This window comes from Gopherus flavomarginatus, chromosome 20 (assembly GCF_025201925.1).
Source record: "Gopherus flavomarginatus isolate rGopFla2 chromosome 20, rGopFla2.mat.asm, whole genome shotgun sequence".
NCBI classification, from domain to species: Eukaryota; Metazoa; Chordata; order Testudines; family Testudinidae; genus Gopherus; species Gopherus flavomarginatus.
The window spans coordinates 15832355-15854427 of record NC_066636.1 but is presented as its reverse complement, the minus strand read 5'-3'; the positions used below and the strand labels follow the sequence as shown (position 1 = coordinate 15854427).

Below are 22073 nucleotides of genomic sequence, written 5' to 3'. Positions count from 1 at the left end.
TACTGGCCGGGATGGGTGGGAGAAGCACGGGACGGGCGGGCAGGAATGAGCATTTCTTCAGGTGCAGGGCAGCTTGCCTCAGTCAGGAGGGGAGGTTGCTGGGCAAGGAGACGCAGGGGCCAGAGGCTGTGCTGGGGATTTCAGAATGGGGGCGGGGGGGAGAAAAATGCCCAGAAGAGCCAGGACCCACACTGCGGTCTCAGCCTGCAGGGGGAATGGCTGTTCCCCCTCCGCAGTAACAGGAAGCTTCTGAGGGAAGAGCCTGCTTCACCCAGCCCAGAGCAAGTGCTTGATGACAGGGATCTCCCCCCATACACACAATCACCACATGCCCCCCTCCCTGGCGTTCAGACGGAGGGGTGGGAAACGCAGGAGGTGAGAGATTTAAGAGGAAACTTGAGGGGTAGAGCGGGGGGGGGGAGGAGGGACGCCAGGGGAACAGCCCCACTGGAGCTGTGACCCGGGTGAAAGGAGGCTGCCCCCCCATGCCAAGACAATCAGCCTCCCCACCCCACACTGCGCCAGCCAGCCGCCTGCAGCTCCAGCCGTGGGGGAAGGAGGCGATTCTTCCTTCAGTTTCAGTTTAAGAACCAAACCGCAGCAGGCTGCAGAGGGAGCTTTATTCACACAGCCCCATGCAGGGGGAGCAGCGAGCGCACACAGATGCGCATACACACACACACCACGACATCCCGCCTGGACAGGCGCCGTGCACAGGAGCAGGGCGCAGAGGTCAATGCACTGGGGCTTGCAGCCAGCCGCCCGCAGGCCCAGCAGCTCATCTGTCCACCTCCCCAAAGACGATGTCCTGCGTGCCTGCCGAGGAGAGGGGCTGTTAGACGGGGCAAGGCAGAGACTCCTCCCGGCACCCAGCGAGGCAAAGCCAGCCCTCCTGGCCCCAGGGACAAGGCCTCTTCCCCCTCTCCCCACATCAGGCCCCTCCTTGGGGGGTCAGGCAGGATGGGCATGGGAATCGCTAGGGCGTTAGGGCCCATCACGCGGTACCACCAGGCTTGCTTTGGCCAGAGGAGCTCTCGTGGGCCCCCCGGCCAGCAGCCGTCAAAATCCCTCAAGCCCCCTGCAGTGGAACTGGGGCACCCAGTGCACAAGCAGGCCCTGCCCCACAGGCTCAAGAGGGGCCAGTGGTGCCAGGGGGCATGGTGCTTGGAGTCAGTGGGGCTGTGCCAGGCCCAAGGCACCCCAGATCTGGCTTCCTGCTTGGTCCCGGCATCTCGAGAAGGCTCCCCCCAACCAGCTGGCACCCACACTGGCCCAGCAATGCCAGCCACTCTGGATCAGCAGCCCCCCTCTCCTCCCTGCTGTTCACTGCCTGCACCACCTCCTCCCCTCCCCCGGTGCCCAACATACCGATGATGGCCACCACGTCTGCCAGCATGTGGCCCCTCGACATCCTATCCAAGCCAGCCTGGGGGAGGGGGGGAGAGGGAGGGGAAGAGACAGCGAGTGAGGAGCAGCCAGGCCCAGGCCAGCTGGCTGCATCACCCCAGAGCCCCCCAGCCAGCACAGAGCTGCACATGTGCTGCTAGCTGGACCCCTGCCCATGCAGCAGCCTCCCAGAGCCGTCTGCCTGCAGAGCAGGGCAGGAGCCCGGAGCCCGCTGGCCCCATGAGCTGCTGCCTCCCTGCTGAAATTGGCTGCTTTCTGTTCTTGTTTCCCCTCAAAGCAACAGGGTCAAGGGCTCTAGGGACAGGCCAGCCCGGCTCCCCAGGGCCGGCAAGAGCAGGAGCCTGGGCTCCCCAGGGGCTGCAGCCCCTCCCCCGTGAACAGACACACGGGTGCCAGCACATGGGACGCAGCAGCCTGGCCAGGCCCTGGAATCACCCTGCAGGAAACAATCCTGGGTGGGGAGGGGGGCGCACTGGCAGTCCTGCAACCGCCTTGGGGGCAACCAGGCAACACCCTGGAAGTGCAGAGCTACAACTGGCATGGGAGGGGCAGAGCTACGCAGCCCGAGCTATGGTGCTCAGGACACCTGGGCCAGCCAGTCTCATCTCACAAGCTGGGCCAGGGAGGGGGGTGGCTCCTTTTCCTCTCTCACTTAGCCCCCCCACCCGCCAGTGCTATAGTGGACAACTAGGGCCAGCACTGACTCCCATGGAACAGCACCCCCTAACGAGCTCCCCAGCACAGTGCTGGGGCCTGTGCTGGCCTAGAGACCAGAGACCCCCCACGAGCCACCCTGGTTGCTTGTGGAAGCGGGTGCTCCTGAGAAGTCTCCCGTTCCCAGCCCACTCAGCCTGTGGAGCTACATGCAGTGGGCCAAGCACTAGTGAAGGGAACAAGTGCACTGTTTTTCTGTAGGTCCTACAAAAACAGCAGTTACTATTTGCCCCTTTCTCAAGCATTCTGCTTTAGAATGCCACAGGGCAGCACCGCCTGGCACAGCACGAACACTAGGCTGAGGCCCTGAATGGAAGCGCCTTCCCCGGAGCAGAGGTTCTGGGCCAAGCCCACGGTATGAAAGTTCACCAGACACATGTGTCTTGAGCCTCAAAAGCCTCCAGCTGGCACCCGGGGCGTGTCCCTACGGCCTCCCCCACCCCGCCTACGGCCACCGCCTCTCACGGCAGGTGGGACTGGGGCTTCACAAGTAGGGCCTGAAACTCAACCCCAGGCTGGGACCCGGCGTTTCCTGCTCCTCAGCCAAGAGCAGATCCTTCCAGCCCCGGGGCTGGGCAGGACCCCAGTGATCAACGCCCCTCAGCCCAGGGCCCCAGGTCAAAGCCTGTACCAACCTCATCCCCATGAGGGCCCAGCCGCCCTCCACAGCAATGGGGCCCAGGGAGCATTGCCCCCCAGAGCCAGGCAGGAGCTGCTCAACAACAGACCCAGCTGTGCAGGCTGCACCTGGCCAGCAGCTCCACTAGCCACAGGCAAAGCCAGAAGCGCAGGGCTGGCCCCGGTGCCCGATGCAGCCCCTTGGCAGGCTGAGCTGCGGCTGCCCACACTTCCCTTTTCTGTGCCGTGTGGCTTGGGAGCAGCTCGGGCCCGCAGCTCAGCGCAGGGGAAGCGATCCACAGGGATGGGCAGAGCTCAAATCGTGCTGGGCACCTAGCGCCCAGACACTGCTCACAGCCGCTCCCTGTGCAAGGCGGGGAGCCAGAGACCCAGCAGATCCCTAAAGTGACACACCCCCAGGACGGTCCCTGCCGCCCCCCCCAAGCGAGACACCCCATCCCCTCCCCCCAGACCGTCCCTGCGGCCCCCCCCAAGCGAGACACCCCATCCCCTCCCCCCAGACCGTCCCTGCGGCCCCGCCCCCAGCGAGACACCCCATCCCCTCCCCCCAGACCGTCCCTGCGGCCCCGCCCCCAGCGAGACACCCCATCCCCTCCCCCCGACTGTCCCTGTGGCCCCGCCCCCAGCGAGACACCCCATCCCCTCCCCCCGACTGTCCCTGCAGCCCCCCCAAGCGAGACACCCCATCCCCTTTCCCCAGACCATCCCAATGGCACCCCATCCCCTCCCCCAGACTGTCCCTGCAGTACCCCCAAGCAAGACACCCCATCCCTGCAGCACCCCTAAGCGAGACACCCCATCTCCTCCCCAAGATGGTCCTTGTGGCCCCCCTAAACGAGATACTCAATCTCCTCCTCCCAGACAGTCCTTGCAGTCCCCCTAAGCAAGATATCCCATTCCCTCCCTCCAGACTCCCCCAGAAGCACCCTTAAAGCGAGACACCCCATCCCCTCCCTCCAGACTCCCCCAGCAGCACCCTTAAAGCGAGACACCCCATCCCCTCCCTCCAGACTCCCCCAGCAACACCCCTAAGGCGAGACACCCCATCCCTCCCTCCAGACTGTCCCAGCAGCACCCCTAAAGTGAGACACCATCCCCTCCCCCCAGACTTTCCCAATAGCACCCCTAAAGCAAGACACCCCATTCCGTCCCTGTGGCACCCCTAAAGCGAGAACCCCCCCTTTCCAGTCTGCCCCGGCAGCCCCCAGCCTCAGGGAATCTCCTACCAGGTGAGCGAAGCCGGGTGCCTTGATCTTGCAGCGGTAGGGGCGGCTGCTGCCGTCAGAGACCAGGTACACGCCGAACTCGCCCTACGGGATGGAGTAGGGAGTTGGCGATACAAGCAGAGGTTCTGCAGCCCTCCCACAGCCGGATGGCGGCGCTGGGCACAGGTGCCCAAGGTGGGGTGGCATGTGGTGACCCCCGTCCCTGCAGACAGGCGGCCTCCCCCTGCACCTGATGCTCAGGCAAGGCAAGCCTGTCTCGTCCCAGCTGCAGCATGAAAGGGTGGCCTACACGAGCACAAGGCAGCTGGCACAAAGGACTCTGGGACACAACCGAACCCAGCAGCTCATCACATGACTGAGCAGAACCAGGGACCCATGCGGGGCAAAGGGGAGCCACTTGGGTTGGGCCTGTCAGTGAGCAACCTGCACAGCCCCCAGGACCCCATCTGCAGCCTACCCCCAGAGCTGCCCCAGACACGTCCCTGGGAATCTGGCCCAGTGGTGCCCCCCGGGGCAGCTGGAGCCAATGGAACGTCACCAGCGCAATCACCAGCCAGTGGCAACTGTCCTCTAGTGCCAGCCCGTTCCCACGGGCAGTGCCAGCAGCGAGCAGCCAGGCTCCGGCTGAGTGACAGGGGCAGCAGCTCTAACACATCCCCAGGGGCTCAGCCATCTCCCATGGTTTGTAATGGCAGCAGAACATGCCCCCGCCTCCACAGGGCACAGCCAGGGGGACCAGTGAGGGAGGAGGGCACCCAGGGCATAGGCAAAGGACTGCACGCCCCGCCAACCGGGTACCTTTGGGGCTTCGATGGCTGTGTACGTGGCTCCGGGTGGCACCTGGTAGCCCTCTGTGTACAGCTTGAAGTGATGGATCAGCGACTCCATGGAGGTCTGCGCAGAAGGGAATTCAGAGCATCAGACAGGCGGCCTGGACCATCCCAGCCCGTGGCTACACACACAGCAATATTCAGAGCGAACGTTTCCACGAGTCCTCGCCCCAGCGCAGGCACAAGGCCCCCAGCAGGAAGGACAGTCGCCCTGGGGCTTCACAGCAGGCAGGCAGCACCGGCCAGGCCCAGGACTGGAGCCAGGGCTCTGCCACTGACTCACAGCGCAACACTGGCCCAGTCATTTGGCTTCTCTGCAACTTGCTTCTTCTCCTCCAGAAACACGGCTGCCGAGATTCCCCAGCCCTACCACCGTGCGTATCGCTACTCACTACCCGCAGCTCTGGGCAGGAAGTGACCAGGAACACAGCACCCCACCTCCTCTATCCCCAGGTGCCAGGTCTTTAGTGACGAGGGGTCAGGGCCCCTGTCTTGGGTTCCATCCGGGCAAAGACATTTCCTCTCCTGTGGGCAACAGCTCCCGTGACCTGCCCCCGTCCTCGGCTTTTACCGAGGGCCCCCAATTGAAGGCAGTTTCCATCTGGATCGTGCATATTGCAGTAGGACGAAAGCAGCCCCATGGCTGCACAGAGCGAGAGGCCCCAGGCTGAACTCACACACCAGACGCAGAGTTGTTCTCCCTCTGTTGCAGACAGTGAAACTGAGGCACTCAGAGGGCTAGCGACACCCAAGGTCACCCAGGTCGAGTGCTGGTCACAAGCCCATCTTCCATCTCATCTTCCTCAGTGACTCATACTGTGGCAGCACCTGAGAGCTGAGCCCAGCCCAGCCCCCGATGTGCCAGGTGCTGTACAACCTGGAACCTGCTAGCCAAACAGCACTTTCATTTGCCTGCTCTCCAAGCCCCCGCAGGGCTCAGCGCTCCTTAGCAAAACGGGGTCACACTACAGGAACAAGGGAAAACAGGAATCGCCCATGGCCAGCAGCCGCCTGTGGCTTGCGGCCGTCTTCGCCCAACCAGCTTGGCAGGGATGCCAGAGACCCAGGAACTGCTGGCCCACTCCCCTTCCAAAGGAACCCCCCTCAGAGAAAGGCGCGAGAGCAGCACCAGTGCTCTCCAGCTGGGCTGAAGCCTTGGGCCCCCTCCCGGGAAGCCAGCACCGTGCCCACAGTCACAGCTGAGCCTAGAAGTCAGGCGCCTGGACTCCCCAGGGCATCCACCCTCCCCCGAAGGCAGGGGCCCTGCCCCGCAGTCCTCTGCTCTGACACGAGCCCCGCTTCCCCCGAGGCTGGGACAGGCTGCAGCACACGTTAGAGATGCTTGTTCCCTTCCCAAGAGTCAAGGCCCCAGGAGCAGGAGGCGCTGCATTCCGTTACCTTCATCTCGGATCTCTTGGGAGGAGAGATTTTGGCATCATCCACTTTGATCTCCCCCTCGGGCATCTTGTTGAGACTCTGCAGGATGATGCGGAGCGACTGGCGCATCTCCTCCACCCGGCACAGGTACCTGCCGCAGGATGGGGGCCGGAGCAGGCTTAGCCCAGGCAATTCCAGCCCACCAGGGGCCAGGCAGCAGGACTGACTGGAAGCCTGATCACCGCACAGAGGCGGCTGCTTAGCGTGAGCCACACCCAGCCTGGCAGGCGACGCCCAGCCCTGCTGGACTCTCTGTGGAAAGGATGCTCAGGGCCCCGTAGGCCGTGAAGGCAGCTGCTGTCACATGGCTCAGGCCACGGAGAGGCTGCAGAACAGACAGGCGCCTCAGGGGGAAAGGAGTGAGTCTGAGAATGGTCCTTGTGCTGCAATGGCAGCCTTCAGGCATGCCCCTGAGCAATGAGGACCTCCCACGGGACACGGCCCTCCCTGGGGTTAGCCCCCGCCCCGGAGAACTCAGTACGGGACAAAGCCCTCCCTGGGGTCAGCTTCCCCCCCTTCCCCGGAGAACTCATAACGGGACACGGCCCTATCTGTGGTCAGCCCCTCATCCCCAGAGAACTCACCACAGCACACACCCCTCCCTGGGGTCAGTCTCCCCTCTCCGAAGAGCTCACCGTGGAACATGGCCCTCCCTGGAGCACCACCTCCCCACTTCCCCCTCTCCCTCCACATGGAAGGCACCTGTCATAGCAGTCACCCTGCGATCCAATTGGAACATCAAACTCCACCTGGTCGTACACGTCGTAGGGTTGGGTTTTGCGGAGATCCCACTGGATTCCAGAGCCACGGAGCATCACCCCACTGGGAAGGGCAGAGAGGGAAGGGTTAGCTGAGCAGCGGGGCCCTGGCCTGGCAGTGGCCAGCCCCAGACATGGCTGAGAAAGCATAACTCTTCCAGGGGGCCACTCCCAAATCCGCCGCCCAGGGGAAGTTTCTACTTTAGACTGGGCACTTGGCATCAGCCTGCCTGGCAAGAGCTTCCAAAGCTGATTAAGCCCCACCCCACCCCCGGCCACTATTAGCCCATCACTTCTGGGGAAACCGAGGAACAGCAAGGGGGCAGGGGCAGAGTCAGGTACAGATCTCGGGACTCTGCTCTCCTAGCTCTAGCCACTAGATGGCGCTGCAGAAGGGAAATGCACCAGCAAGGTATACTGCAGCAGCAGCGAGACTCCCCTCCCAGACCAGGGGCATCTTCTCACGCACCTGTGCCAGGGTCTCGCGCTGCTTTTGACACCATCAACCATCCACTGACACCCCAGCGAGGCCGGCCCGCAGGGGAGGGGACAGAAAGCATACAGACCTCATCTTCCCAGGACGCTCCCACCCCCATTCCAGCCTGCCTTACGTTACTCTGGGCAAGGATCATACCTAAAACCGTAATTGAGAGCCTCCTCTGCGGTTATGACTCCAATGTCAACCGTGCGATTCTTCCAGATCCGATTGTTTGTGAGCATCTGCCAGGAGACAGGGAGTGAACATAACGAAACGTCACCAGGCACTCATTCCAAACACTTGGCCCTGGCTGCTAGCAGGTACATGTACGATACAGCACCCGGGCACTCCGAGCACCCAGAGGCATTTCACCCCACGTATATACCCTCCCCATCACTGGAATGCAGCTAGCTCTGGAGTGGAACACAGCAGATGTTAACAGACCATGATCACGTCACATTCTGCACCTCTCTCAATTTCCCCTGCAGTTGAAGATGGAATTCTGCTTTTCCTGCCCTTGATGGTGATGTAATCAACACCTCGACTAAAGAAGAGTGCCGTCAGCAGTGCAGAGCAACCCAGCCGCCGGGCATAGCGCCTCCACACACAGCGGGGCCTGCGAAGAATTTAGCTCTGCCGTCAGCCTCCATGCCCCAGACACACACAGATTTGCTCACCCTTGTAAAAGAGCACCCCACCCCATGCTCCCTTCGTGGCTGTATTAGCTGCTCAATAGAAGGAAAACTTATGTGGATCCGATTGTCTGAGAAGCCACTGGGGGCTGGATCAGCCGATACAGACCTGGCAGAGGCCAATCCCACATTGGCCTGACCCAGGGTGAGAGAGGGAATGGAATGCACAAAACCCTTCTCAAACCCTGAGACATGCGGACTCATGGGGCTGGAAGGGACACAGGATTCCTACACTCCCAGGTCCCATGCAGGGGTCCCCTCCCTGTGGAACAGCAGGGGCTGACTGCAGAGAACAATTCCACCCCCAGTTCACATGGCGACTCATCTTGGGAGCCGCACCTCTTCCAGCTCATCGATCCGGATGGAGAAGTTCTTGGTGAACTCGTAAATATCGTCCATCAGCCCCAGGGGCAGGTCCTGTTGGGGGTAACGGGGACAGGGTTAGCACAGGCAGAATCTGAGCTCTTCCTGCAGCACATATATGTGCATGTGGGACAGGGCTGGGGGGAAGACAACACACACACGCTTGGAGAACTCGGGGGGAATCATTCAGCACCCAAGAAGCAGGGGGCCAGGTGGTTGCTGCCAAGTCTGAGAAATGCTGACGAGGCCCCAGCCACTCCCCACCTTCCCTGCTGCCTGGCTCTGAGTATCAAGCCAAGCTGCAGGAGGGACAGAGGAGCCCAAGGTGGGATCCTGCCTTGGCCTGACCAGCCGCAGACCCTATGACACCAGTTTGTGGGGAGGGTTGGCCCCCAGCTCAGGGCCATGGGCGTGACACACTCAGTTGCCAGAGTCACATTTTGACATCTTGTCTGAGCGCTGAGCATCTCCAGCCGGCCGCCTTACAGGCCCTCCATGGCGGGGAAAGGGGATCCTCCCTCTGTTTAGGAGGACAGAAGGGGGACGCAGCCCCTCCCCGAATGGGGCTCCTGGCAGTGGCAGGGCTGCAAGAAGCCCTCCCGAGAGGACAGCATTGCTCTCAGCAGACCGGACCGGGACAAGGGGCTCGGCAGGAAGTGCCACTACTGAAGAAAGGAGGAGGCGCTTGGGTGCCCGTACCCAATCCAGCACAAGCTCCTTCTGCGGCTCCGCCCACCCCAGCTCCCCCGAGCAGCTGCCGGCAGGACGCTGGGAGCCGGGTCCCTTCATGAGCTGCAGTACGGTCCACCGACAAGGGTCTGGGGACATCCCCACACTTCACGCTGTAGCAACCAGTCAGGCTACCCACACAAGGGAGGCGGGCAGAGCTCTGTATGGACCGGGCAGCGCAGCGCAGCGCTAGAGGAGAGCTGCATGCTGCTGGCTGTACCTGGTGCACCCCGCCTGGCCGGACGTAGGCCGCATGCATCCGGGCCCCGGAGACCCGCTCGTAGAACTCAAACATCTGCAGGGGACAGAAAGAGCACTGCACACCCACATGTCCAGCACCCGCAGGGTGCAGAGCATGAGCAAACCAGGTTGGCTGGCCAGCCTTAAAGTGCCCCCCCCCCCAACCCTAGGGTGATCCCAGCTCTGCAGGATCCACCCCACGGAGCATCCCAGAGATATTGTTCCCAGGTGCATGGGGAGCAGCCAACAGCTCTTGCTGCCAACGCCCGGGCATGGACTGGTCACACCCCGGCAGGACCCCGTTCCAGGGCCTGTTTGGTGAACTAGGAAGCACCAGCGTGTTCCACAGAAAGGGGAAATGAGTCAGTCCATCCAAGGCTGCCAGCTGAGCCCCAGCCAGCGCCAAGCAGGGCCAGGAACCCAGGCAGCAGAGCAGCCCGGGGAAGCACCGTAGCGGAGGAAGACAAAGCAGGATACATGGGGCCTGCGTAATTTACCCCTGGCCTTTGGCACACAGCTGCTTAGCCCTGGCCTGCAGAACCCTCAGCAACGGCTGAGCTAGCAACTGATTCATGGGCAGCGCCATCTGACTCAGGCTGCTATCAGCAAACCCCTTGGGCCAAAGGGGAATTCCTCCCCGGGCCAATCACCCCACTCCGGATCTGGGGCCTCTGGCTCTGCCTGGGACTGAGCTCCAAGGGTCCCTGGTGACACCGGGCGTGACCTTCCCCAGCTGGGCCAGGAAAATCTCCACCCACCTTAGATAGCACTGGCCTGTTGGCTGCATTTTGGGGCTAGGCACTGGCTGAGGAGGCACGTGCTGTGGCCCATTCACAGAGACAGGATGCTGGAGCAGAGGGGCCATCATCTTCTGGCTGCCCTGCCCCTCTTCTGCGATGATGCTGCTGGCTACAGTTAGAGCCAGCTGTGGGGTTTACCTTCTCTCTCTCCTCGAACATCCAGAAGAAGGGGGTCATGGCCCCGACGTCCAGAGCATGGGTGGTGAGAGCCATGATGTGATTCAGAAGCCGCGTGATCTCCCCAAAGAGAACTGGTGGGGGGTGAGGGGGAGAGAGAGAAAGCCCCAGTCAGAGAGAGACGGGCAGGCAGAGTAGCATATGCCTGACAGACACATGGGGAAGGGGCAGGCGGGCAGGCAGAGCAGCATGCATCCAACACAACACAGGGGAGGGGCTGGCGGGCAGAGCAGCGTGCGCCTGACACACACATGGGGAAGGGACAGGCGGGCAGCGCGCATCCGACACACCCGTGCACACAGGGAAGGGGCAGGCGGGCAGGCAGAGCAGCATGCGTCCAACACCACACAGGGGTGGGGCAGATGGGCAGAGTAGCGTCCGCCTGACACACAGGGGAAGGGGCAGGCGGGCAGCGAGCAGCCGTCACACCCGGGCACACGGGGAAGGGGCAGGCGGGCAGCGAGCAGCCGTCACACCCGGGCACACGGGGAAGGGACAGGCGGGCAGCGCACAGCCGACACACCCGGGCACACGGGGAAGGGGAACTACCAGATGTGGGCTCAGCCCTTCTCGCTCTCCAGTGCCCTCTTCTGGCCCAATTCAGAACAGCACCAATGGGCTCTGAGGGGCTGGGCACTGGGTGATGTGGGAGCAGGGACAGGGTATGAAGGGAGGATACTCGCCCAAGCTCAGCGAGGTGCCCGGAGGCTTCTCCTCCCCAACCCCCACCCCCGACGCCCACCAGAGGGAGAGAGAATGCTGGGGAACCCCAGGGCAGTGTTGGGCGCAGGAACCCCAGTTACTAAAATAGCCTCAAGCGTCTTGCTCCCTCAGTGCATTATGGGTGATGGGCTCTGGCCAGAAGCACCAGGGCATAAGCCAACTACTGACTGGCAACTCCTATGCTCCTAGCGAGGACCCAGCTGGCTACCTGGACAAATGGGCATTGGCCTTGGAGACTCCCTGCCAGGGTGCCAGCTAGAAAGCACAGGACAGGTCCAGCAGGGAGAGGCATATGGAGGAGGACTGGGGAGGGGCTGTCTTTGGGACTCGCTTCCACTGAGCCAAGGCAGTCAATGTGAGGGGAACACTCACCTCGGATCCACTGAGCCCTCAGGGGCGGAGTGATGTTTAGCAGCTTCTCCACCGCCAGGGAGTAGGCCTGTTCATTGCACATCATGGACACGTAGTCGAGCCGATCGAAATACGGCAAAGCCTGCGACAGAGAACAGCCTGCAAACACCCGTTTGGCACTCGGCAGAACCACTGCCTGCAGACAGCCTGGCGCTGGGAGCACGCCAACCCGCGCAGGGCCAGTTACAAAATGGGGATCCCTTCACCCATCCCTGAGCAGAGGAACCGCGCCCACTGCCACTGTCCCAGAGGAGGGGAGGAGCCCAGCGGCCAGCTAGAATTGCAGGGGCACTGGGGTCATTCCAGCCGAGCACCACCAGCAGACAGGGCTCAATTTCACATCTTGCCGAAAGGCAGCCCGGTGCCTCAGGCACTGCTTCAGCGCTGAGAGGAGAGAGCACGCCCTGTGGACTCACCATCGCCAGGGCTCGCAGGGCGTCGCCCACCCAGCTCTGCTTAGCCACAAGACCTAGTACAATCAGAGTAACATACGTGCAGGCCTGCCACTCTGGGAGCCTGAGAGCAGCCCCATTGCACACAGGGAGGAGAGGAGCCCTCCCTAAAGCCTACATCAGTGGTCCCCAAACAATTCTTTTCACCCCTCCTTATGAGTAACAGAATGCATTCACACACCCTCATTCTCCCGCACTAGGGGCAGAGCTGGCAGCGACAGCAGGGCCCAGGAGCGGGCCGCAGAGCCAGGGTCACAGCCCAGCCATGGCTGGGGCAGAGCTAGGGGAAGAGTGGGGCTGGGTGGCACCCCCTCCCTGCCCCCTTGTGGAGGCTGGCGTGGGCCCCACTGCGCACACACCCCTGGGGCGCGCCCCACAGTTTGAAAACCGCTGGCCTAGACAGTTGGAAGTTTCTTAGGGCACAAGTACCCTGTGTAATTCCTTTGCTGAGATGGGAATCAGAGTACATGGTTTTGTACCGAGATCAGCGTGAGGGATTGGAGAGTCCCAGTGAAGGTCTCCCTCAGCCTTGATCTCCAAGGACAAAGCAGCACCGCAGTGAGAAATGCCTGCTCCTCGCAAAAGCCAAACATTTCGCAGTCCAAAGACTACAACTCCCAGAAGGCTTTGCTCTCCCTATTCTACAGCTTCCTCCTGTTCACCTACAAGTCAATAGCTACAGCTATGGTCTGCTGAGTTTGGAGCAGGCAGAGGAAAGTTGCTGCCTGCCACCAAACCCTGAACTGCCTGCAAGGCCCATGTGAACAGCCTTCCAAGGCTGGTGCCTGGGGGTCAGATCACAATGCTGTGTCTCTGCAGAGCATGCACGGTACTGCTTGCACACCTAAGCAGCAGCACTTGGATTGCTGTCACTCAGGCAGTCAGTCAGAGTCCCTGGCACTACACAGCTGGCGGCTGATCCTTTCCTCTGGACCACGCAGATAAAGCAGGGGAAGTGGTGCTGTGGACACCATATAGATTCAGTGCTGCTGATGACAGAGAGGGCGCCTGACCAGGGCTCTGTGGTGTAAAGCAGGAGGAGCTCTGCTGAAGTCAATGCACCAGTGAGATCTGAATCCATCCCTCCACCCCCAGCTACTGGCCTGGCCCCTGGACAGAGCTGTACTGCACACGCCCCCTGTGCCTCTAGAACCACAGCGCACAGAGGAAGGGAACCGTCAGATCATCTGCACCCAGCTCAGCCTCTGGGCACTCCCCGGGATGCCAGCTGTGCTCGTGCCCTTCCACCTGCTCTTCCAGAGCAGAAGCAGCTTGTCCTTGGCGCACGTCACCCTCCTGGTCTTCGCACAGAACAGAACAGAGCCTGCCTGAGGGGAGCTCCTTTACCACAGGGTGGAACGGTGATTATCCCTTGTGTACAGGCAGGGAAACTGAGGCATGGAGGTGTGTAGTGACCTGCCCGAGGAGTCCGTAACAGAAGCAGGCTCCTGACTCTCATGTCCTTCCTCTAGCCCTCAAACACCCCCTCTGAACAGCACTGAGTCAGCGCATGAGGACCTAAACGCAAAACAGAACCAGCTGGCATGAGGGAAACACCAGCCCCCAGCAAGCTAAGCAGGGAAGCGAAACTTGGCATGTCTCCCCATGGAGGTAGGAGCCCCGCCCCTGCCCGGAGCCCAGCACAAACACTGGCTAACGCTCATGAGCTGAACAGTGCCCCCAAAGTGAGTCACGGCCCAGCAGGCCTTCACCATTCACACCTCTTGCTGTCCATCCCCAGCTGGCTGCCTCCCTGCTCCGACAGAGGGGAGAGACTGGGAAGCAGTGCTCAACGCTCGCCCTGGTCCTGCCCCCGCTCATGTGCCCGCCTGCCTCCCCTCGACTTATGGGGCACGAGTAGGGACTCGCTCACTGGGAATCGCCTGCCTCCCAACGCCAGCCAGGCGCTTACACTCTGCACCGCTACAGCCAGCTTGGGCCGCCAAGGGAGAGCGTCACTAAGCTGCTTCTGCCTTGGCTGCACGCCCCGAGCGCGACCAGAGTGCTCTGCCACCCGCAGCTCTGCCTGGCTCCTGCCCCATGTTTACTGGGCTGGATTACTTCAAGTGCTGCTTCCCCGGTGGCTGGAAAGATTACATCTGATCTGGACAGTAAATCAAGGGAGCGCCGTTTACAAGGCCCTAATGCAAAGCTTGGCAGGACACTCCATCTTCCCAGCTTCCTCGGAGGCTGCTGACGTCTCTTGTTAAACAAGAGACACACACACGTTTTTTGTCTTGCTTGTGTCAGCCCTTGCTCTTTACTCCAAGGGGCAGGACCTCGGCGTTCCCTACCACCACCCCGCCCATGGTGCCTGAGGGTCCCAAAATGTTTTACAAATGGAATCAGAGCCTATGACCCCAGGTCAGACAGGACAGGACTCCCCCTTACATAGAGGGAAACAGACTTACCCCACAGTGAGTGAAACAGGACTGGAACCCAGGAGTCCTGGCTGCCGCTCGCGTACCCAAGCCACTGGACAACACTGCTGACACTCTGTTCCCTGCTGCTTCCCCCTGCTCCCACTAGATGCTCCCCAAATACAGACTGCCGCTGAAAGGGACAGGCTGCCCCAGGTCACTCTGCAGTATGGGCAAGGCAGACTGCCTCCAGGGCACCCCCCAGCCTGCCAGGTGGAGCTAGGTTGGAATGCACTGGGCAGCCGGGAGGGCATTGCTGACTGCAAGGCAGGGCTGTGGGGCAGAAGAGCAGGGAGCCCCGAAGCCCTGATTTGGCCCCTGCCTTGCCCTGGGGCAGAGAGAACTTGACACTCACGTGCAGGAGGTTAAAGGCCTGAGACGACTCTCCCTTTGGGACATCAGTGGTTTCCAGAATCGCCATCCGGGCTGGCACAGAGGATAGGCCAGGCAGGGAACAAGCATGGGAAGCAGCTGAATCCCCGGGGCCCCATCATGTAGCCACTTTGGGGAATCCCCAGGGATTGCAGCAGGAGCTGGGTTTGCAGGATCGGGCTCTCAAGGGGCAGCTGGCCTGGGTGCAAAAGCCCTTGGAGCACTGCGGGAATGCACAACGGAGCTGCAGGCTGATGGAGCCCATCGCACTGCTGCTCTGCGATTGGGGTGTCCAGGCAGGGATCCAGGGATCACAGCCCCCCTGCGGTTACCTGGAGATAGGTCTTGTACTCGATGAGTTTCTCTGTGCCGCGGTGCAGCAGGCCGATGTGGGGGTCGCATTTCTTCACGGTCTCTCCACTCAGCTCCATGACCAGTCGCAGAACCCCATGGGCGGCTGGGTGCTGGGGCCCGAAGTTTAGCGTGAGGTTAGAGACTTTCTTCTCAGCCGGAGGGTCCTTGTCTGCTCAGGCACAAGGAGAGCAAGAGAGGCCATGAGACGGCAGGGTGCACCTCTGGACAGGGGAGAGCACTCCAGGGAGACCCACCAGCCCTCCTGCACTAAAAAGGCTGAGCAGGATTAGAGCTCGGGGATGGAAGGGAACTCAGGCCCCACGGTGCATGCCCCACAGCTGACAGCCCTATTCCACGCCTCCCAAACAGTGCGATTCCCACCACTTCCCTGGCAAAACTGAGGAACAGCCCTGTCCAGCAGTTCAGCCTTGCAGAGCACTGGGCTTGTCTATAGGAGCGGCCTTCCCACACCTGTCGCTCTAAGGCCTCCCTGCTCTTCTCACGTTATGCAGGGGGGTCGTTTGCTCTCTGGGCGGCCAGAGTGAGTGCGCTCCAACGTTCACTGTGCCCAGTGTAAACTAAAGAACGGCGAGCGCCCCACGACTCCAGAGGCCGGGAGCGCCCGGTTATGGTGAGGAGGGAGAGTGGGAGCGAAGGGTGCAAACTGGCTTCCAGCACAGATCGTGGCTCCCAGCACAGAAGCTCAGCACTTGCCTTGGAGGGGCCACCCAGGAGGAAGCCTCGTCTGGGCCAAACTGTCCCAAACTTGGTCTCTGCCCAGCAGGGGAGCAGGAGGAAAATCTTGAAGGCGTCTCATGAAAAATCTGACCACATTTCTCTCTCTGCACGCCTCCTGGGGCTGCTGAAGTGGGAGAATTCCTAAGGTGAGCAGCCGTGGCCCGGGCAGAGCACTGCTCTGCCATGTGAGAAATGCCTGAAAGCATCACACTGAGGAAGTTTGCACTTCCAAATACACAGCCTGCAGGCCACCCCCCAGCCTGCCCCCTAGCTCCTGCTGGGCTCCGAGTAAACCTGCCCTTGGGGGCTTTCTCCTTCCAGCTTGAGTCATTGCTCCTTTGCAGATAGTTCGAGAAAAGTCTCTTTAGCTCAGTTTTCTCTTGGACACTCGCAACCCCCAGGCAATGCCCCTTGGGGACGATAAACTCCGGGGACAATCGCAACAGTCAAAGTAACGGAGCTCAGCGAGGTGCCGCTAGAGTCGCTGTAGCATTCACACATCGTAGAATTTCAGCAGCTCGCCGGCAGAGCCTGCAGTCCCACAGTGACCCAGCACAGGGAACCTCATTTACAGGGTTCCCACAATGGCAGGCCTGGCGCTGCTCACCTGGACACACAACAATAAACCACGGTAACTCCCCCCCGCCCCCCAAACACGTGTGAAGAGCAGCAGACTGCTAGGGACAACTCCACAGCCACGCAGCCCATCCGCACCAGAGCCATGCAGCCCACCCAGCTCCCCCCCACATACACCCCCCCCCAACAAGCATTCCCCCTCAACAGTGTCACACACAGAATGTGCATTCGCTTCTTTCTTCCTTTAGCTGCCAAGATCAGAGCCTTCACAGGAGGGGAGCATACCCCATAATGCATTCTGCATGGGGGGAGAAGTCCCTTCCTGACCACTGCAGCAGTCAGCTCACACCATGACACACTAGTCAGCCGTCCTTAGATCAAATATTATAGGTCATACGTTAGCCTGCCTATGACCGATTGTTTTTCAATCCATCGGCAGCACATGTCTCAGTGACCAGAAAGACAGCGAATGCATTCACTATCGGGACACTTGGCTTAAAGGGACAGGCCAGCTAAAAACCCCAGTCAGCACTTCACGCAAATTGCCTTTTCCTTGTAACTAGCAGCAACATGAAATTACAGCAACGGGAAAGCGTCTATCCTGACTTCTTCCCACTGAGGCTCTCTCCTCCCCACTTCCTGTGTTCAGGGTCTCGTTTTCTAATCTCGCAACGCAATGCACTAGGGTCTAGATTTCCAGCCCAGCTGAGGGATGTTTCATGGACTTTAAGACCAGAAACGACTATTCTGAACATTTAGCCCGACCTGCATAGCACAAGCCAGAGAATTTCATTCCATGAGTCCTGTGTCCAGCCCATATCTCGGGGTGGAGCTACAAATCTTTTAAAGACAACGTCTTAGACTTCTCCTGACAGCAAATCCACCAAACCCCTCAGTACACTGTTCCAGTGGCTGCCTGCCCTCATCCATAAAGATTTGTGCCTTATTTGTAGTCTGAATTAGTCTAGCTTCAGCTTCCAGCCACTGGATCAAGTTATGCCTTTTTCTGGCAGATTAAAGAGCCATCTTCAATCAGAAAACTCTTCCCCGGGGAGGGGCCTGTAACTGAACAAGTCACCTCTTAACCTTCACTGGATACAGTAATTAGACTGAGCTTTTTTTAGTCTCTCAGGCAAGTTTTCTAGACAGTGAATCATTCATTGGGATGATTTAGCTGGGGATTGGTCCTGCTTTGAGCAGGGGGTTCGACTAGATGACCTCCTGAGGTCTCTTCCAACCCTGATATTCTAGATTCTGTGATTCCTGTAGCTCTTTTCTGAAAGCTTTACAATTTGTCAACAGTCTGTTTGAAGAACAAGCACCAGAATTACACACAGTATCCAGTAATGCCTATTCCCCTATTTGTACAGATAGAGGATCGCATAAGCCCTCTTAGCTACCGTATCACACAACTCCTATCCAATTGGTTAGCTACCAGGACACGCATGCACGCAATGCCCAGCCCAACAGGAGCAGAGCACAAATTTTTAACCACTTTGTTTTGAGGGCAGGGGGAGGGAATGCAGCTTCGGATCAACTTACACATTTTGTGAATTTGTGACTCAAACCAATCCCCCCCGCAGCATGGCCAGCAAACCCAAACATTAGTTATTCCTACATCCTATTCAGAGTCACTGCACTCCAGGATACTGTCCCCCATCCTGTCAGCGTGACCTGCAGTCTTTGCTTGTGTTTGGCTGTGTTAAAACCTAGGTTCGAATCAGCCCATCTTACAAGGCAATCTCCAGCACTCTGTACAACTGACCTGTCCCCCATCATCGCTTCATGCACAGAGCATGTGTGTTTGGGTTTCAGATGCAGCAAAGACATCTCAAATCCGAAATCCTGTTTCCACTTACATTAAAATAAAAGCCATGGGATCATTTCTAACAAAAAGGAGACGCCAGTTTAAAAAAAAAATCTTTAAAAAAACCAAACCTAGACTTCTTTCCTTACCCAGATCACCTTAAACTAAGGAAGCTCCCTCCATGCTGACCCACATCTGTTTTCCCACGATCTCAGTTTGGACAATGTAAGGCCCCGATTCAGCAATAAGCTCCGTGAAGATACAGGGGTCCATCTACACAGAGCTCACTACAGGATCGGGCCCAAGAAGGCTACTCAGCTGCTAGTCTAGCAACGTTCAAGGAGGTGGGACTGCACACCCCAGGGGAGGGATTGACTCCAAACTTAAAACATGACAATCCCCAACACAAGAGCATCCACATGGTGATGATGCATTTAATGGGGCAGGCGCCTTTGACAGAACTCACCATTCCAGGGAGGAGGCACCCACTTCTCAGTCTCCTTGGTGGGGTACATGACCGCACCTGCAAACTGCTGGGCCCACTCGACATCCGGCTGCCACTGCTTTGAGCCTCTGGACACAGAGATAAGGAAAGAGTGTCAAACCCAGCAAGGGGGAGAGAGGTGACTTTTGTGCCATGGATAGTCACGCAGTGGGAGCAAGACAGCCTCTCCCCTAATTTCATAAACCATCAAAATCCAAACTTACGCTGGCAGGATTCGGACCGATAACCATGCAGAGAAAGGATTCATGGCTCGTTCCCAAGTGCCTGAGCTAGCTAGTCTCCAAGATCAAGCGTCATCAGCAAGGAAGTTGGAGGAAAACCTCAAACGTGCCTCAATGTGCCCACTCTGTCAGAAGGGCACTGCGTACACCTGCCCCACAAGCTAGGGGGCTTGTATGACAGCCACCCAGTAGCCATTCAGTGACAGGAACCAGCCAGGAGCACAGCAGTTTGGTTTCTGCAGGAGGCAAGCTTCTGGGTCCTATTTGCAGCTGCTGGAGTAACAAAGTGAACAGCCCCACAACATGCGCAGAGATCTATGGTAACAGCCAAGTACAGTGTCCTTACTAGGGGGCTGGAGAATGCGTCCCCAAGGGGGGAGCTAGCAATGCTCTCACCCATCCACTTCTATAACAAACCCCTAACCTATGTCTGAGTTACTGAAGTCCTCATATTGCGGTTTGAAGACCTCAAGCTGAGGAGAATCCTCCAGCAAGTGACCCATGCTGCAGAGGAAGGCGAAAAACCTCCAGGGCCTCTGCCAATCTGCCCTGAAGGAAAATTCCTTCCTGACCCCAGGAGGTCAGACTAGATGATCATAATGTCCCTTCTGACCTTAAAGTCTATGAGTCTATGAGACATTGGTCACCTCCCAGAAAACATCATCCTAGCCACCATGGATGTAGAGGCTCTCTACACAAACATCTCACACACAGATGGAATACAAGCTGTCAGGAACACTATCCCTGATGATGCCACAGCACAACTGGCTGCTGAGCTCTGTGCCTTTATACTTACACACAACTATTTCAAATTTGATGACAATATATATCTCCAGATCAGTGGCACTGCTATGGGCACCTGCATGGCCCCTCAATATGCCAATATCTTTACGGCCGACCTGGAACAACGCTTCCTCAGCTCTCGTCCACTCACGCCCCTTCTCTACCTACGCTACATTGATGACATCTTCATCATCTGGACCCATGGGAAGGAGACTCTGGAAAAATTCCACCATGATTTCAACAGCTTCCATCCCACCATCAACCTCAGCCTGGACCAATCTACACAGGAGGTCCACTTTCTTGACACCATGGTGCAAATAAGTGATGGTCACATTAACACCATCCTATATCGAAAACCTACTGACCGCTATGCCTACCTTCATGCCTCCAGCTTCCATCCCGGACACATCACACGATCCATTGTCTACAGCCAAGCACTGAGGTACAACCGCATCTGCTCTAATCCCTCAGACAGAGACCAACACCTACAAAATCTCCACCAAGCATTCTCTAAACTACAATACCCGCACGAGGAAATAAGGAAACAGATCAACAGAGCCAGACATGTACCCAGAAGCCTCCTACTGCAAGACAAACCCAAGAAAGAAACCAACAGGACTCCACTGGCCATCACATACAGCCCCCAGCTAAAACCCCTCCAACGCATCATCAAGGATCTACAACCCATCCTGGACAATGATCCCACACTTTCACAGGCCTTGGGTGGCAGGCCAGTCCTTGCCCACAGACAACCTGCCAACCTGAAACATATTCTCACCAGTAACTGCACACCACACCATAATAACTCTAGCTCAGGAACCAATCCATGCAACAAACCTCGATGCCAACTCTGCCCACATATCTACACCAGCGACACCATCACAGGACCTAACCAGATCAGCCACACCATCACTGGTTCATTCACCTGCACATCCACCAATGTAATATACGCCATCATATGCCAGCAATGCCCCTCTGCTATGTACATCGGCCAAACTGGACAGTCTCTACGGAAAAGTATAAATGGACACAAATCAGATATTAGGAATGGCAGTATACAAAAACCTGTAGGAGAGCACTTCAACCTCCCTGGCCACACTATAGCAGACCTTAAGGTGGCCATCCTGCAGCAACAAAACTTCAGGACCAGACTTCAAAGAGAAACTGCTGAGCTTCAGTTCATCTGCAAATTTGACACCATCAGCTCAGGATTAAACAAAGACTGTGAATGGCTTGCCAACTACAGAACCAGTTTCTCCTCTCTTGGTTTTCACACTTCAACTGCTAGAACAGGGCCTCATCCTCCCTGATTGAACTGACCTCGTTATCTCTAGCTTGCTAGCATATATATACCTGCCCCTGGATATTTCCAGCACATGCATCTGAGGAAGTGGATATTCACCCACGAAAGCTCATGCTCCAAAACGTCTGTTAGTCTATAAGGTGCCACAGGATTCTTTGCTGCTTTTATGAGACAGGGAGAGGAGGGCAATGCCCAGGAGGGTCCTGGGCGTGCAGGAGGCAGGGGAAAGGTCCCTGAGGAAGATCCCAAGAGAACAGGAGATGGGGGAGAGATGCCAAGGAGATAGGAGGAGGCAGCGGGAAATCCCAGGGAAGGTGGAGATGACAATGCCCTCAGGGTCCTGGGGGTGCAGGACATGGGAGAGGGGTCCCAGGCGGCAGAGGAGGGGTCCCAGTGGGGAAGACACAGGGGAGGAGTCCCCGAGGAATAGGTCATGGGGGCAGGCAAGGGGAGATCCCGGGGGAGGGGCCCGAGGACACACAGAGGGAGAAGCCCGGGAAGAGGGACTCCCGTGGGGGGGACAGAAGGGGGGATCCCAGGAGACGGGCGGGGGGGGGAGGGCGAAGGTGCGGGCAGGCTCCGGGCTGGGTCCCACCTGCTCGGCGCTGCCCCCAGCCGCAGCCCCGGGAGCCATGACCCTGAAGGTGCCCGCAGCCCCCGCAGAGCCCTGAGCGCCGCCATCTTCCCAGCGGCGCCGCGGAGAGGCGGGACAGAAGTACGGGGCCGCCCTCTGCTGCTTCAACCCGGTCAGAAAGGCTGGCGGTGAGCCGCCATATTTAGTGAGGGCAAAGGAGGCGTCATGGCCATATCCGGAAAACCGGGCCGGAGCCGCCGTCACCCACAGCGCGGCTGGCCGCCATGTTTAGTACGGGCAACATCCGGGACATCAGCTCGATTCCTTCTCTGTGGCCGTGTTCG

At 58.9% G+C, this 22073-nt stretch overlaps 1 protein-coding gene across 2 annotated transcripts; it reads right to left on the bottom strand.

Moving 5' to 3' along the window:
- Positions 1-601: 601 nt before the first annotated feature.
- NDUFS2 (NADH:ubiquinone oxidoreductase core subunit S2) lies at positions 602-21868 on the bottom strand. Of its 2 annotated transcripts, none has more exons than XM_050929883.1 (14): positions 21751-21868; positions 18810-18916; positions 15201-15391; positions 11586-11706; positions 10452-10564; positions 9494-9568; positions 8521-8598; positions 7646-7731; positions 6956-7075; positions 6215-6344; positions 4785-4880; positions 3987-4070; positions 1369-1426; positions 602-816 (listed from the first exon to the last, which is right to left on the bottom strand). In XM_050929883.1, the coding sequence occupies exons 1-14, from the start codon at positions 21834-21836 to the stop codon at positions 779-781; spliced, it is 1383 nt and encodes a 460-aa protein (XP_050785840.1). In that variant the 5' UTR covers positions 21837-21868; the 3' UTR covers positions 602-778. The 2 variants fall into 2 exon arrangements, with proteins under 2 accessions (XP_050785840.1, XP_050785841.1); XM_050929884.1 differs by lacking the exon at positions 21751-21868 and adding an exon at positions 19052-19290.
- Between the last annotated feature and the right edge of the window lie 205 nt (positions 21869-22073).